This window comes from Oncorhynchus keta, chromosome 2 (assembly GCF_023373465.1).
Source record: "Oncorhynchus keta strain PuntledgeMale-10-30-2019 chromosome 2, Oket_V2, whole genome shotgun sequence".
In the NCBI taxonomy this organism is placed as follows: Eukaryota; Metazoa; Chordata; class Actinopteri; order Salmoniformes; family Salmonidae; genus Oncorhynchus; species Oncorhynchus keta.
Window position 1 is genome coordinate 35,624,524 of NC_068422.1, and position 17,044 is coordinate 35,641,567.

At 39.1% G+C, this 17,044-nt stretch overlaps 1 protein-coding gene across 2 annotated transcripts in view; it reads right to left on the reverse strand.

Moving 5' to 3' along the window:
* The window catches only part of LOC118399926 (glutamate receptor ionotropic, delta-1-like), a 464,169-nt gene that overhangs the window by 24,386 nt on the left and 422,739 nt on the right, over positions 1-17,044 (reverse strand). For both annotated transcript variants that reach the window (XM_035796154.2, XM_052476005.1), the window contains exons 12-13: positions 13,973-14,111; positions 6,147-6,342 (exon numbers count right to left, since the gene is read on the reverse strand). In XM_035796154.2, coding sequence (XP_035652047.1) covers positions 6,147-6,342; positions 13,973-14,111 — 335 coding nt within the window. The remainder of the gene's footprint in view (positions 1-6,146; positions 6,343-13,972; positions 14,112-17,044) is intronic.

Below are 17,044 nucleotides of genomic sequence, written 5' to 3' on the forward strand. Positions count from 1 at the left end.
CTCTAGGAGACAGAACACGTCTCCTTCCTGAGCGGTATGACGGCTGCGTGGTCCCATGGTGTTTACACTTGCATACTATTGTTTGTACAGATAAAAGTTCAAGCGTTTGGTATTTGCTCCCACGGATGAACCAGACTTGTGGAGGTCTACAATTCTTTCTGAGGTCTTGGCTGATTTATTTAGATTTTGACATATTGTCAAGCAAAGAGGCACTGAGTTTGAAGGTAGGGCTTGAAATACATCCACAGGTACACCTCCAATTGACTCAAATTATGTCAATTAGCCTATCAGAAGCTTCGAAAGCCATTACCTCATTTCTGGGAATTTTCCAAGCTGTTTAAAGGCACAGTCATTTTCTGACCCACCGGAATTGTGATACAGTGAATTGTGATACAGTAAAATAATCTGTCTGTAAACAATTGTTGGAAAAATGATTTGTGTCATGCACAAAGTAGATGCCCAAACCAACTTGCCAAAACTATAGTTTGTAAACAAGAAATTTGTGGAGTGGTTGAAAAACAAGTTTTTAATGACTCCAACCTAAGTGTATGTAAACTTCCGACTTCAACTGTACACACGTGTCCAATGGTCACCAGCCTTTATCACAAACTTAACCAGAGTCTATTTTCAAGTCCATGACACTCAGTCATTGCTGTTCACTGTGGCGTTAGTTAAAATGAACTAGGTAGTTTTCAGTAAGAGTGAACATGGCACATCTGTTTTCTCAGGGTATAAAGCAGTTGATCGCTTGACCATGACTAATGAACAGTAACAGAACCTCTAAAATCCTTTCGGAGTGAATATATATTTCTCTGTTTATCCTGGCATTTTCCCAAGAGTCCCAGGTATTCCAAGGTCATTATTTCACAAATAAAACCCTTCACAGCCTGTCTGTAAACACAATTTATTTACACAAGGTCTTGAACGAAAACTCCCAAACTAAACTTCATAAAGTCAGAAAATAATAATTTTCTTGTCATTTACCATTCGAACAGTATCTCAGTTCAAATCACTATCATACTTTTGGTTTTACGACTTTACTCTTTTTTTTAGTTTAACTAACATTACTGTTCATCCAACATGATTTTATTTTAAGTACAAACTCACTAAGCAATTACCCCCTTCACTAAGTATCCGGTTTAATAACTGGAAAATAGCTCAGGTTACTATGTCTGCGTGTGAGTGCACCTATGTACTACTGTGAATATTCTCAATTAGCATTCACACTGAACATTATCTCAGCTCAAATCTCTCTGAAACCTTTGGTTTACTCTCCTTTTGTCAAAACATATCAACAATGGTTACAGTTTTTGAATGTATACAGTGCCTTAAAGTATTCACACCCCCTGACTTGTTCAATGTTTTGTTGTGTTACAGCCTGAATTTAAAATGTTGTAAATTGAGATTGTGTCACTGGCCATCACACACTATTAAATAATGTCAAAGAAAAGTTCACAAATTCATTAAATTAAAAGCTGAAATGTTTTGACTCAATAAGTATTCAACCCCTTTGTTATGGCAAGCCTAAATAAGTCCAAGGGTAAAAATGTGCTTAACAAGTCACACTCTGTATTCAAGTGTTTAACAGGATTTTTGAATGACTATTTCATCTCTGTACCCCATACATGGAGTGGGTCAAGAGCTTCAAGTTCCTCGATGTCCAAATTACTAAAGACTTAACATGGTCCACACACATGCACAGCCGTGAAGAAGGTAAGACAGCTTCTCTTCCCACTCAGGATGTTGAAAAGGTATGGCATGGGCCCTCAAATCGTCAGGTTCTACAGCTTTGGCCCCTTTTTTTCCGCCTTCACGCAAATCACGGGGTTCTGGTTCTGTTCCTGGGAGAACAGTATATCATTCACGTTGGGCATTAAGCTACGAGGATCGCCGCCTCTGGGTGAGCGCTTTCTTGTTTGGTTATGGCGGAACACAGCTCATTCAATGCAGTGTTCGTGCAAGCCTCAGTCTGTGGTGGCAAAAATTCAGAACCACACTACCTCAGGCAAGCATTAGCTTGAGACTTCCTTAAATATCGTGCACCAGGTGTTATTTACAAAAATACATAATCCGCTGCCCCTTGTCTTACCAGATGCCGCTGTTCTATCCTGCCGGTACAGTGTGTAACCAGCCAGATGTATGTTGATAGTGTTGTCATTCAGCCACAACTCCATGAAGCATGAGATATTACAGTTTTGAATGTCCCATTGGTAGTTCAATCTTCAGCGTAGGTCATCAATTTTATTTTCCAAAGATTACACGTTTGCCAGCAGAATGGAAGGAAGTGGGGTTTTTTTTTCAATCGCCTACGAATTCTCGGAAAGCAGCCCGCTCTTTGGCCCATTTTTCTTCGCCTTCACAGGGATCTGGGTCTGTTCTCGGGAGAGCAGTATATCATTCCCGTCAGGCTCGTCTGACTTGGTAAAGGGGAAAAAAAAGGATTCTTCCATTACGTGATGAGTAATCGCATTCCTGATGTCCAGAAGTTATTTTCGGTAGTCAGTATATGAATGTTATCTGTTAGTAGCAAGTTATTGATTTCATGAACCTAGTTTAGTAGGCTAGATATATTAATGTGGGATATTATTGCTTTACTTAGAGGTAGACATGACAGCGATAGTTATGTTTTACCACAGGGTGAACTGCGCAGTGGAATATTCTACTTGAGCAAACCCTCTCAGTGCTAACAGTATAACTCAGGTTCATAGGCTGATTACTGCTGACAACAGCTGTAGGATTGACAGAGGCATTTAGGGGAGATACAGGGACATAAATTAGGTTACTTACTCTATGACCGCAAACACCCCCGGGACAATGTACATTTACAGCAACACTATGATAACTCAGCGACACGATGGTAGGGATTATCTGAGCAGGGTCACATATCTACCTCTATCACTTCAGTATCCCTGCACATTGTAAATATGGTACTGGAACTGACTGACCCTGTATTTAGTATGCCTAATTTTTCTTGTTCTTATTTCTTTTGATCTACCTTATGTTATTTTGATGGGTAAATGTTTTAAAAAGCAGACATTGAATATCCCTGTGAGCATGATGAAGTTATTAATTACACTTTGGATGGTGTATCAATACGCCCAGTCACTACAAAGATACAGGCCTCCTTCCTAATTCAGTTTCCGGAGAAGAAGGAAACCGCTAAGGGATTTGACCATGAGGCCAATGGTGGCATTAAAAGAGAGAGTTTAATAGCTGTGGTAGGCGAAAACGGAGGTTGGGTCAACAACATTGTAGTTACTCCACAATACTAACCTAAATAACAGAGTGAAAAGTAGCTTGTAGAGAATAAAACATATTCCAAGACATACATCCTGTTCGCAATAAGGAACTAAAGTAAAAATGAAAAAATATGGCAAAGAAATGACCTTTTTGTCCCACTTCATAATTTCAGGCATGGTGATGGCTGCATCATGATATAGGTATGCTTGTCATTGACCAGGACTAGGGAGTTTTTTTGGATAAAAAGAAACGTAATAGAGCAAAACACAGCCAAAATTCTAGAGGAAAATCTGTTTGAGTCTGCTTTCGGACAGACACTGAGAGAAAATAACTTTTCAGCATTACAATAACCTAAAGCACAAGGCCAAATGTACACTAAAGTCGCTTACCAAGACTACATATAATGTGCCTGATTGGCCAAGTTACAGTTTTGCCTTAAATCAACTTGAAAATAGCTGTCTAGCAATGATGTAGCATTTAAAAAAGGGGAATTAGCAAATATTGTACAATTCAGGTGTGCAAAGCTCTTAGATACTTACCCAGAAAGACAGCTGTAATTGCTGCCAAAGGAGATTCTAACATGTACAGTTGAAGTTGGAAGTTTACATACACCTTAGCCAAATACATTCAAACTCAGTTTGACAATTCCTGACATTCAATCCTAGTAAAAATTACCCATCTTAGGTCAGTTAGGATCACCACTTTTATTTTAAGAATGTGAAATGTCAGAATAATAGTAGAGAAAACATTTTTCAGCTTGTATTTCTTTCATCACATTCCCAGTGGGTCAGAAGTTTACATAAACTCAATTAGTATTTGGTAGCATTGCCTTTAAATTGTTTAACATGGGTCAATCGTTTTGGGTAGTTTTCCACAAGCTTCCCAAAATAAGTTGGGTGAATTTTGTCCCATTCCTCCTGACAGAGCTGGTGTAACTGAGTCAGGTTTGTAGGCCTCCTTTCTCACACGCTTTTTCAGTTTTGCCCACAAATGTTCTGTAGGATTGAGGTCGGGGCTTTGTGATGGCCACTCCGATACCATGACTTTGTTGTCCTGAAGCTTTTTTGCCACAACTTTGGAAGTATGCTTGGGGTCATTGTCCATTTGGGTGACCCATTTGCGACAAAGCATTGACATCCTGACGGATGTCTTGAGATGTTGCTTCAATATATCCACATAATTTTCCTACCTCATGATGCCATCTATTTTGTGAAGTGCACCAGCCACACCTGCAGCAAAGCACCCCCAAAACATGATGCTGCCAACCCCGTGCTTCACGGTTGGGATGGTGTTCTTCGGCTTGCAAGCCTCCCCCTTTTCCTCCAAACATAACAATGGTCATTATGGCCAAACAGTTCTATTTTTGTTTCAACCGACCAGAGGACATTTTTACAAAAAGTACGATCTTTGTCCCCATGTGAAGTTGCAAACCGTAGTCTTGCTTTTTTATGTCGGTTTTGGAGCAGTGGCTTCTTCCTTGCTGAGCGGTCTCGTTTTACTGTGGATATATATACTTTTGTACCTGTTTCCTCCAGCATCTTCACAAGGTCCTTTGCTGTTGATCTGGGATTGATTTGCACTTTTCACACCAAAATACAGGATGTGTCTCCTTCCTGAGCGGTATGATGGCTGTGTGGTCCCATGGTGTTTATACTTGCGTACTATTGTTTGTACAGATGAAAGTGGTACCTTCAGGCATTTGGAAATTGCTCCCAAGGATGAACCAGACTTGTGGAAGTCTACAATTTTTTCTGATGTCTTTAGATTTTCCCATGTTGTCAAACAAAGAGACACTGAGTTTGAAGGTAGGCCTTAAAATATCTCCACAACTACACCTACAATTGACTCAAATTATGTCAGTTTTCCTATCAGAAGCTTCTAAAGCCATGACATAATTTTCTGGAATTTTCCAAGCTGTTTAAAGGCACAGTCAACTTAGTGTATAAACTTCTGACCCACTGGAATTGTGATACAGTAAAATAATCTGTCTGTAAACAATTGTTGGAAGAATTACTTGTGTCATGAACAAAGTAGATGTCCTAACTGACTGGCCAAAACTATAATTTGATGACAAGAAATTTGTGGAGTGGTTGAAGTTTTAATGACCCCAATCTAAGTGTATGTAAACTTCCGACTTCAATTGTATTGACTCAGGGGTGTGAATACTCATATTTCTGTACTCCATGTTCAATAAATGTGGAAACATTTCTAAAAACATGTTTTAACATTTTTAATTATGGATTATTTTTTTGTAGATGGCTGAGAAAGTATATTGATTCCATTTTGATTTCAGGCTGTAACACAACTTGTTGAATAAGTCAAAGGGGATGAACACTTTCTGAATACATTGTAACTAAGATTGTTGTTCATCCAAAATGCTTTAATTTTAAGTACAGAAACACAAAGCAATTTACCATTACACCAAGTATCTGCAGAACACTACAGATATTGCCTCAACTAATTGCAATTAGAGGTTCAAAGATTCCTGAGAGTCAATGACAAGTGTGTGTGACTAGACTCTGTTATAACTAATTTGTTTAATTACTGGAACATTTCTCAGGCTGTTGTGCGTGTGTCTTAGGCTGTGAGATATTCACTTCAGCGTAACCATTAACTTCTAATCAGAAAAAAAAAAAAAAATACACTATTCAATAATAGATTAACAATTCCATTTACTCCCACACCTCCTTATGAGTAGAGCCAAGTAATTGTCTCTCTACGGACCTCATAGTATGCCCAGCATAGATCTGTTTTTGTGTGTGTGCTGAAAGGTACTTTACCTTGTATAGCTGTATTGATTCAGAATTAAACATCCTCATTTAATCTCACTCATTTAGAAAAACTTTCCTAAGTGGCTACAGTTTTCTGAAATCAATTAGTTTAGACCCTGCTGTCCCTGAGCTCACCTTGCTGATGCCTTCAGATGGGCTGGAGACTGAGTGTTCGTGTCCGTTATTCTTGTTGATGGTTCTCCAGAGCTCAGAGAAGGTGCTGTCTTGCTCCAGAGCGTTGGTGCCTTTGGCTCTGAAGTACTCATACACGGCTGAGTCTCTCACTGTTCCGTAGGCTAGGTCCATCTGTTTGGACAAGTCCTGGAATGTCCTGTCGAAAGCGAACAAAGGATATGGGTCACATGGAGGATAAGTAGTCATGTGCTTTTGGAGGTCGCCCTATGCGACCAGAATGATGCATTTGTCAATATTTTATTTTGAAGCGTACACAGTACACTGGATTCCTACTACTAGTTCCCTTCACAAATGCATACAAGAAGCAACACTAATCGAATGTGTTAATTCAGGTATTCAAATGTTTTATATTCAGTTTAACTTGGAGTACCACTACATAAATAATAGTAGATCATTGCAATTCAACCACAGTCAAATCTTGCCTTAGCACTTGAAGTTGTGCCTAAGTATCTTCTCAAATCCTCTAAATTACAGGGAAGCAACTAATGAACAAAACAATGAAGAGGTGTTAAGTGCCAAATGTTGACGTCTTATCATAGGAAAATAAGAACAGCATATAGCTGCAGGCAACAAATAAAGGATGACAGAAAGGACAGTCGGATAACAAAGCAAGCACTCTATCATGTAGGAACTCTTCCTATCCGTGCCATCAGTGGAAGCATTACCATGTTGACCTCTCAATACTACAAGGATGACGCAAGTGAAGATGTCATTGTTAAAGTCATTACTTAATTGTTGAGTTTATATACCCATTCTGGGGTCAATTCGACTAATGGTTTGTTAATATTTTCAGCGTTACTTTCACAATGTTTCACATTGATTGTATGCATAATTTAAATGTAACATTAATTTGGATGAGACAAAGTCCACTTGATCAATTTATTTTATTTTTTATTTTTATTTCACCTTTATTTAGGTCAGTCGAGAACAAGTTCTCATTTACAACTGTGACCTGGCCAAGATAAAGCAAAGCAGTGCGACAAAAAAAAAAACAGAGTTACACATGGGATAAACAAACGTACAGTCAAAAACACAATAGAAAAATCTGTATACAGTGTGTGCAAATGAAGTAAGGAGGTAAGTCAATAAATAGGCCATATTGGCGAAGTAATTACAATTTAGTCATTGCTCTGGTAGCCTATGGTGCCAATGACATCTATACTGCCAACAACTAGTCTGGTGCAGCCATCTAAGGTTGCAGTAACTTTATATTCGCTAATTCGCTTCATATTCGCTAGTGCTAATGTGCATTTATAGGTACATTACGGCCAAATTTGAATGCATAAACTACTCAAAACCATTCAAATCTTGAGTGAATCGTATGGATGGTTCATGAGGATTAGATGGTTTTGTGCATTAGCGTTACATATGCAAATAATGAGTTAAAAGTTTCCCTGTTTTTTCATAGTTTTAAGTTCAGTGAGGTTCATGTTAGGGACATGATAGTGATGACACGTTTCAAGTTGGTAGGCAACTGTGGATTGTATTTAAATTGGTTTAATTCAGTGGTCACCAACCGGTCAATCGTGATCGACTGGTCGATCTTCAAGGCATTCCTTGTTGATCACCAAACATTTCTGTGAAAAACCCAACGATTGCGTTGTTATTCAGTACTGTCAACACTTTGTTTAACACTTTTATTAGTATATTGTCCCTACTGCAGTTGCAACGAATGGCTATAGCAAAGTATTTCGATAAGCTTGCGCTGTTATTATTAGCAACTTGTCTTTTTTAATATCAACAAATATTTCACTTTCTCTGGTCATAGGAGTAACATGAATTGGTGCATGAGAATTAATGCAGTGCGACTTGAGTTTTGCCATCAGTTGGAAGACGGTCGGTCCCCTTTTCTCAGAGATGGCAAGGAGAGGGGAGGGACGGTGAGTCGGGTGAAAGGCAGCCTCACCGCTGCTACCTCCCCTCAGACTGACCATCAGATGCAGGCCATAAGTCCAGAAAAAATACTCATTATTATGCTCACTCAGCTGTGCCTCACAAGAAATACAACAAATTATCTATTACCAGTGTGATCATATACCTACATTTTTTTAAATATAATTTTGAAATGGTCTGAGAAGAACAACTTTGGCAGGGCAAATCAAGCATAGCCAATATATTGTATTTGTATTTATTATGGATGTTCAAGGACCGGATGTTGGGAAAAGCTTGTATTTGTATTTTATTACAGATCCCCATTAGCTGCTGCCAAGGCACCAACTACTCTTCCTGGTGTCCAGAAAAATTAAGGCAGCTTATACAATTTTAAAACATTACAATACATTCACAGAATTCACAACACACTGTGAACTCAGGCCCCTAATCCACCACTACCACATATCTACAGTACTAAATAGATGTGTATAGTGTGTGTGTGTGTGTGTGTGTGTGTGTGTGTGTGTGTGTGTGTGTGTGTGTGTGTGTGTGTGTGTGTGTGTGTGTGTGTGTGTGTGTGTGTGTGTGTGTGTGTGTGTGTGTGTGTGTGTGTGTGTGTGTGTGTGTGTGTGTGTGTGTGTGTGTGTGTGTGTGTGTGTGTGTGTGTGTGTGTGTGTGTGTGTGTGTGTGTGTGTGTGTGTGTGTGCCTATGTTTGTGTTGCTTCACAGTCCCCGCTGTTCCATAAGATGTTTTTATCTGTTTTATTAAATCTAAATTGTACTACTTGCATCAATTACTTGATGTGGAATATAGTTCCATGTAGTCATGGCTCTATGTATTACTGTGTGCCTCCCATAGTCTGTTCTGGTGGACTTGGGGACTGTGAAGAGACCTCTTGTTGCATTTTTTGTGGGGTATGCATGGGTGTACGAGGTGTGTGCCAGTAGTTTAGACAGACATCTCGGTGCATTCAACATGTCAATCAATACCTCTTATAAATACAAGTAGTGATGAAGTCAATCTCTCCTCCACTTTGAGAGCCAGGAGAGATTGACATTAATATTAGCTCTCTGTGTACATCCAGCCGTGCTGCCCTGTTCTGAACCAATTGCAATTTTCCTAAGTCATTCCTTGTGGCACCTGACCACACGACTGAACAGTAGTCAAGATGCGACAAAACTAGGGCCTGTAGGACGACCTCTCCATCTTAGATACTATTGTATCAACATTTTTGAAAATTACAGTTTACAATCTAGGGTTACTCCAAGCAGTTTAGTCACCTCAACTTGCTCAATATCCACTCCATTTATTACAAGATTTAGTTGAGGTTTAGAGTTTAGTGAATGTTTTGTCCCAAATACAATGCTTTTAGTTTTAGAAATATTTAGGGCTAATTTATTCCTTGCCACCCACTCTGAAACTAACTGCAACTCTTTATTAAGTAGCTGACGTGTATAGTGTTGAGTCATCCGCATACATAGACACTCGGGCTTTACTTAGTCAGTGGCATGTCGTTAATAAAAATTGAAAAAAGCAAGGGGCCTAAACAGCTACCCTGGAAAATTCCTGATTATACCCGGATTATGTTTGAGAGGCTTCCATTAAAGAACACCCTCTGTGATCTGTTAGACAGGAGGTGTAAAGCCATAACACATACGTTTTTCCAGCAGCCGACTATGACCGATAATGTCAAAAGCTGCACTGAAGTCCAACAAGACAGCCCCCACAATCATTTTATCATCAATCTCTCAGCCAATCATCAGTCATTTGTGTTGTGCTTGTTGAGTGCCCTTCCCTATAAGCGTGCTGGAAGTCTGTTTACTGTGAAATGGCATTGTATCTGATCAAGCACAATTTTTTTAGGAAGTTTACTAAGTGTTGGTAACAGGCTGATTGGTTGGCTATTTGTCTTGGGCCTATAGCCTACTGAACAAACCTCATTTACTCCAGAACTGTTTTTAATTGGTTAATGTTGCATAGGCTTATGTTTTTTTAAATCAAGTTTTTTTTTGTATCTGAGCAATAGATCTCTGCTTGAATTTTAAGTGTTGTGAGCTGACCAATGGTTAAAATGGACACGTAAATTGTTATTTATGATTTGTCAATTCAGCCATCTTTTGACTAATCGCTTAGATGTTTTTATACTCCCAATCACAGCCAGATGTGATACAGCCTGGATTCAAACCAAGGACTGTAGTGACACCTCTTGCACCGAGATGCAGTGCCTTAGACCACTGCGTCACTCGGGACTACTGTATTTGCTAATATACATCTACAGGTGGCCATCTTTGTATGCATCAATGTTATTTTCTCAAACTCTATAGGGACTATTGTGATGAGTGCAAATACCAAATTTGGAGTGAATCTGACTTTCAGTCCTTGAGAAGAAGAGTTTGTATGATTATTTTAAGTATTAACTTTACATTGTAAAAAAAGTTATGGTTAATAGTTTCCTTTTTTAAAGATATCAATGCCAAACCTAACATGGTTCATAATGGTAATGTATTTGATGACCCCCAAAAGCTTCAAGTTGATAGGCCCTTGTTGAGTGGATTTAAATGGACAAGTGAAATCTGATTTCTCATTAATTTAGCCATCGCTTAACCAATCCCTTAGTTTTTCTCAATTTAAGTTAAGAGATGTACCTTGGGCCTTACATACCACAGTACTGTTAATTGGATTTACAGATATAGGATCTTCATTTGAGCCAGTTTCCTACAGTAGGAAAATAATCCTGCAGTTAAAGGAAATGTGAATCGTTATGTGAATTATTATTAATGGACATATTTTCTAAGGGTTTATACATTTTTCACTAGGGAAAATCAAGTCTGAGATTTCCAAGTTGAAATTACAAACTGTAGATGCCTTTGGGCCAGCATCCCTGTGGAATGCATTCGACACCTTTTTAGAGTCCATGCCAAGACAAATTGAGGCTGTTGTGAGGACAAAAGGGGGACTCAGTATTAGGAAGATCTTCCTAATGTACACTTAGTGTATATTATATGATCACAATAATGGGAAAACATAGTTTAATACTAATACAATTGAGAGAAAAAAATTGAGAGCTTTTGATAAACAATTAATTTCTTAAATATCTCAAAGATAGGGGTCAACATTATTGGCACCCCTAATACCGTTCAATACCTCACCCTGCGAGGAAAACGGCACTGAGCCTTTTTTTCTAAAACATTTTATGAGATTGGAGAAGACATTTGGAGAGATATTAGACCATTCCTTCATAAATAATATTTCCAGATCCTTGAAATAATTTGTCTGTACTTGTGGACTTCCCTCTTCAATTTAAAAACCAGATTGAGACATTGCAAAATGTTGATTTTGTGGTCAATTAACCATTTATTTGAGGATTTTGATGGGGGCTTGGGGTTATTGTCTTGCTGGAAGATTCACTTGATGCCAAATTTTAGCCTCCTGGCAAAGGCAACCAGGTTTTTTGATAAAATGTCCTGGTACTGGGTAAAGCTCATGATCCTGTTGACCTTAACAAGGAATCCAGCACAATTAGAATCAAAATAGCCCCATAACATCCACCACCATTTGTTACAGTAGGTATTAGGTTATTTTCTGCATAATTGTCCTCTGACGCCAGACCCACCACTGGTGTGCATGGTGAAAGAGCTCTATTTTCATGTCTCAATTGGTTGGAAGAGCATTTGGAAATGTTTTGGCGAAAACATCCCTGACAATGCTGCTATCATGAAGTTACTCAGTACTGTCTATTTTGGTAAGGTTTCTCGAAGGTTTTAATCTAAGGGACATTTTACTGTGCAGGTTTTCCTCAGTGCATTTTTGACTGTATTCCAGACCAGGTCTAATAACTTGCCAATTGTCTATATGTTTTGTATGTCACACAAATAAACCCTTGTTACTGGTTATTAGTAATTAGTGAATCGGTGTGAATAGGAGTTTCTCATATCGTTCAGCAGAGAGACATTCATCAATCTGAAGCAATACATTTAATCACAGTCCTTTAATCTCACCTCTCCACCCTGAGGCATGGTGATTACGCTCTCTGATGTTTAAATGAAGAATGATAAGTAATTATCACACCAGTTTATTACATTTGGTTTATGGAATGATTCAAGAAAGCAAATGTTGGCTGATGGCGCAAACAGCATTTATCGATTAAATCTTTCCTGCCACTTACACACGTTAACACTTTGATTTACACACGCACATATGAACGCATGCATGTACACACACCCTTTTCATTTTTTCTAGAGTCTTGATTTGGCCCCAAGACAATACAGGTATATCTTCTGTAATTTTCTCCTTCCTCTGTGTCCAATTTGTAAGTCGCTCTGGATAAGAGCGTCTGCTAAATGACTTAAATGTAAATGTAAATGTGTCATTTCCACTCTAAACAGCTACAGCTGAAGTCGGAAGTTTACATACACCTTAGCCAAATACATTTAAACTCAGTTTCACAATTCCTGAAATTTAATCCTAGACATTTAATCCTAAAAACTCATTGTTTTCGGTCATGTAGGATCACCACTTTATTTTAAGAATGTGAAATGTCAAAATAATGGTAGAGAATGATTTATTTCAGCTTTTATTTCTTTCATCACATTCCCAGTGGATCAGAAGTTTACATAAACAAGTTAAAGGCAATGTTGAGTTAACTTGGGTCAAACCTTTTTGGGTAGCCTTCCACAAGCTTCCCACAAAAAGTTGAGTGAATTTTGGCCCATTCCTCCTGACAGAGCTGGTGTAACCGAGTCAGGTAGGTAGGCCTCCTTGCTCGCAAACACTTTTTCAGTTCTGCCCACAAATGTTCTATAAGATTGAGGTCAGGGCTTTGTGATGGCCACTCCAATACCTTGACTTTGTTTTCCTTAAGCCATTTTGCCACAACTTTGGAACTATGCTTGGGATCATTGTCCATTTGGAAGACCCATTTGCGACCAAGCTTTAACTTCCTGACTGATGTCTTGAGATGTTGCTTCAATCAACATTGAAGGTAGGCCTTGAAAAACAACCACCTCCAATTGACTCAAATTATGTCAATGAGCCTATCAGAAGCTTCTAAAGCCATGACATCATTTTATGGAATTTTCCAAGCTGTTTAACGGCACAGTCAACTTAGTGTATGTAAACTTCTGACCCACTGGAATTGTGATACAGTGAATGATAAGTGAAATAATCTGTCTCAACAATTGTTGGAAACATTACTTGTCATACACAAAGCAGATGTCCTAACTGATTTGCCAAAACTATAGTTGAACAAGTGTGGAGTGGTTGAAAAACAGTTTTAATGACTCCAACCTAACTGTACATAAACTTCCGACTTCAACTGTATACAGAGACATAATAATTGTGTCTGAGCAGTAGAAATATGTTTTCTACAAATATTATATTTTTGTACTAATGGGCACGGTGTTTGGGGGTACAGATGATTGAACAATAATCCGTGATATAAAGGATCTAGGTGCTATTTAGCATTCTCCCCAGTAACCAACATGTTCTATTTAGACAGGAGTGTGCTAAATTGGATTTATTAACAAATAACATTTGGACTGAGGAGGGAAATCTTCTTTTAATGAGTGGGTTAGGAATTACAATTGTCTGTCAGTGTGTGTGAATCACACTTGGTCCATATTCATGGGCTTGTATAAGTGAGATAACATGTCAGCAGCCTGCCCAACTTGAGTTTATTGGTATGTCTAATTTTGCCTAAATGGGTGAGATCTAACCCACAAAGACAAAAAAACATCAGGAAATTGGCAGTGCAGGTCAATGCTGTAAAAAGTAAGACATACCAGTATCCTTGCCAGTTGAAGACACTTACCACCAGAAAATCGCCACATCATTCAATGAGTCTTAAAGATAGAAGGATACACTGTACAACAGTGTTGATAAGTTGATAACGTACCGCACAGCGTTGTCCATGCGGGATACCGTGAGGTAGGCTGCCAGGTTGGCCGTGTAGGAGGAACACACAATGAGGGTGAAAAGCCACCAGCTGCCCATGACGATACGTAGAGCCACAGAACCCAGGATGGAGTCTCCCCCTAGAAACACAAGATAAGTTAGTATGTATTGTATGAAGTCTTGAAGTCTTATGTGGATTTGATTCATTATTTGTGATATCACAACTTATTGCACCATTACTCTGTCGGTTTGGTTTTAGCCTGTTGATCCTAACGAGCTGGTAGATTTTTTTTATAATGGAATTGTATTTTTCAGGACCTCTAAATTATTCTGCTCTCTCTCGCCTGTCTCTGTATCATAGCACTTCATCGTACTCTTTCTAACTGTCTCTGTCAATTTCGGTCTCTCTTTTTAACCCTCTTAATACCAAATGCTTTTCCTCTCATTCCCTCTCCCTCACATTACCACTGTTTGCCCAGGCAGCTAGCTGGCTCTCTCTTCCTGTAGCAGAAGTCTAAGCACTCTGTCTCCATACATGGCCTAAATTCACAGAAAGCGGACGAGGAAATGTCAATATGAATTATCATTTTGAAGAGTAAAGCCACAGAAATGTCATCTGAGAGATTCAGGTTGTGAGAAAAAAGCATACATTTGTCTCCAAGTGTCACTATCAATGATGTACCCTTAGGACTTTTTCAAAAAAGAAAAATAAGAAAACAGAGTAATATTGTGTTCATGCGGCACTAATACCAAGGTCAAGAGTTTCTAGAAGATTTTTTCAGAGAGGTGTTTGTGGAAAATCTAAATGCCATAGGGTTATATAAAGAAAATATATATATATAGTGGGGCAAAAAAGTATTTAGTCAGCCACCAATTGTACAAGTTCTCCCACTTAAAATGATGAGAGAGGCCTGTAATGTTCATCATAGGTACACTTCAACTATGACAGAAAAAATGAGGGGAAAAAATCCAGAAAATCACATTGTAGGATTTTTAATGAATTTATTTGCAAATTATTTGCAAACGTTTTCTGTAAGTCTTCACAAGGTCTTCACACACGGTATTTTGGCCCATTCCTCCAAAGATTTTCTATTGGGTTCAGATCTGGAGACTGACTAGGCCACTCCAGGACCTTGAAATGCTTCTTACGAAGCCACTCCTTCGTTGCCCGGGCGGTGTGTTTGGGATCATTGTCATGCTGAAAGACCCAGCCACATTTCATCTTCAATGCCCTTGCTGATGGAAGGAGGTTTTCACTCAAAATCTCACGATACATGGCCCCATTCATTCTTTCCTTTACACGGATCAGTTGTCCTGGTCCCTTTGCAGAAAAACATCCCCAAAGCATGATGTTTCCACCCCATGCTTCACAATAGGTATGGTGTTCTTTGGATGAAACTCAGCATTCTTTGTCCTCCAAACACGGCGAGTTGAGTTTTTACCAAAAACGTATATTGTGGTTTCATCTGACCATATGACATTCTCCCAATCTTGTTCTGGATCATCCAAATGCTCTCTAGCAAACTTCAGACGGGCCTGGACATGTACTGGCTTAAGCAGGGGGACACGTCTGGTACTGCAGGATTTGAGTCCCTGGCGGCATAGTGTGTTACTGATGGTAGGCTTTGTTACTTTGGTCCCAGCTCTCTGCAGGTCATTCACTAGGTCCCCCCGTATGGTTCTGGGATTTTTTATCACCGTTCTGGTGATCATTTTGACCCCACAGGGTGAGATCTTGCGTGGAGCCCCAGATCGAGGGAGATTATCAGTGGTCTTGTGTGTCGTCTATTTCCTAATAATTGCTCCCACAGTTGATTTCTTCAAACCAAGCTGCTTACCTATTGCAGATTCAGTCTTCCCAGCCTGGTGCAAGTCTACAATTTTGTTTCTGGTGTCCTTTGACTGCTCTTTGGTCTTTGTCATAGTGGAGTTTGGAGTGTGACAGTTTGAGGTTGTGGACAGGTGTCCTTTATACTGATCAAGTTCAAACAGGTGCCATTAACCTGTTAGACCTATAGGGGCAGTATTTCATTTTTGGATAAAAAGACGTGCCCGTTTTTAGCGCAATATTTTGTCACGAAAAGATGCTCGACTATGCTTGGAATTGATAGTTTTGGAAAGAAGACACTCTGACGTTTCCAGAACTGCAAAGATTTTCACTGTGAGTGCCATAGAACAATATCTACAGGCAAAACCAAGATGTTTGAGTGACCAGGAAATCAACAGGATTTTTGAAGGCACGTTTTCCATGATCTCCTTATATGGCTGTGAATGGCACAGGAATCAACGGACACTTCCTATCGTTTCCCCAGGTGTCTGCAGCATTGTGACGTATTTGTAGGCATATCATTGGAAGATTGGCCATAAGAGCCTACAATTACCAAGTGTCCCGCATGGTGTCTGCGTGGAAATTGGTGCGCAAAAGTCAGGTCCCAGTATTTTTCCATCCGAATCAGAGAAGAATGCACGTGTCTAGGACTGGCATTTCAATGAAGAGATATATGACCAAACACCTTGAGGATTGATTCAAACAACGTTTTCCATGTTTCAGTCGATATTATGGAGTTAATTCGGAAAAAAGTTCGACGTTTAGGTGACTGAATTTTCGGTTAGTTTCGGTAGCCAAATGCATAGTAACAAAACGGAACGTTGTGTCCTACACAAGCATCTTTCAGGAAAAACTGGACATCTGCTATGTAACTGAGAGTCTCCTCATTGAAACATCTGAAGTTCTTCAAAGGTAAATTATTTTATTTGATCCCTTTGCTGGTTTTTGTGAATGTTGCGTGCTAAATGCTAACGCTAAATGCTACGCTAGCTATCACCACTCTTACACAAATTATTGATTTTCTCTGGTTCTAAAGCATATTTTGAAAATCTGAGACGACAGGATTGTTAAGAAAAGGATAAGCTTGAGGACAGGCATATTTATTTCATTTATTTTGCAATTTTCAGAAATCGCTAATGTTGCGTTATGGTAATGAGCTTGAGGCTGTAGTCACAATCCCGGATCCGGGATGGGGCGGCCTAACAGGTTAATACAGGTAACGAGTGGAGGACAGAGGAGACTCTT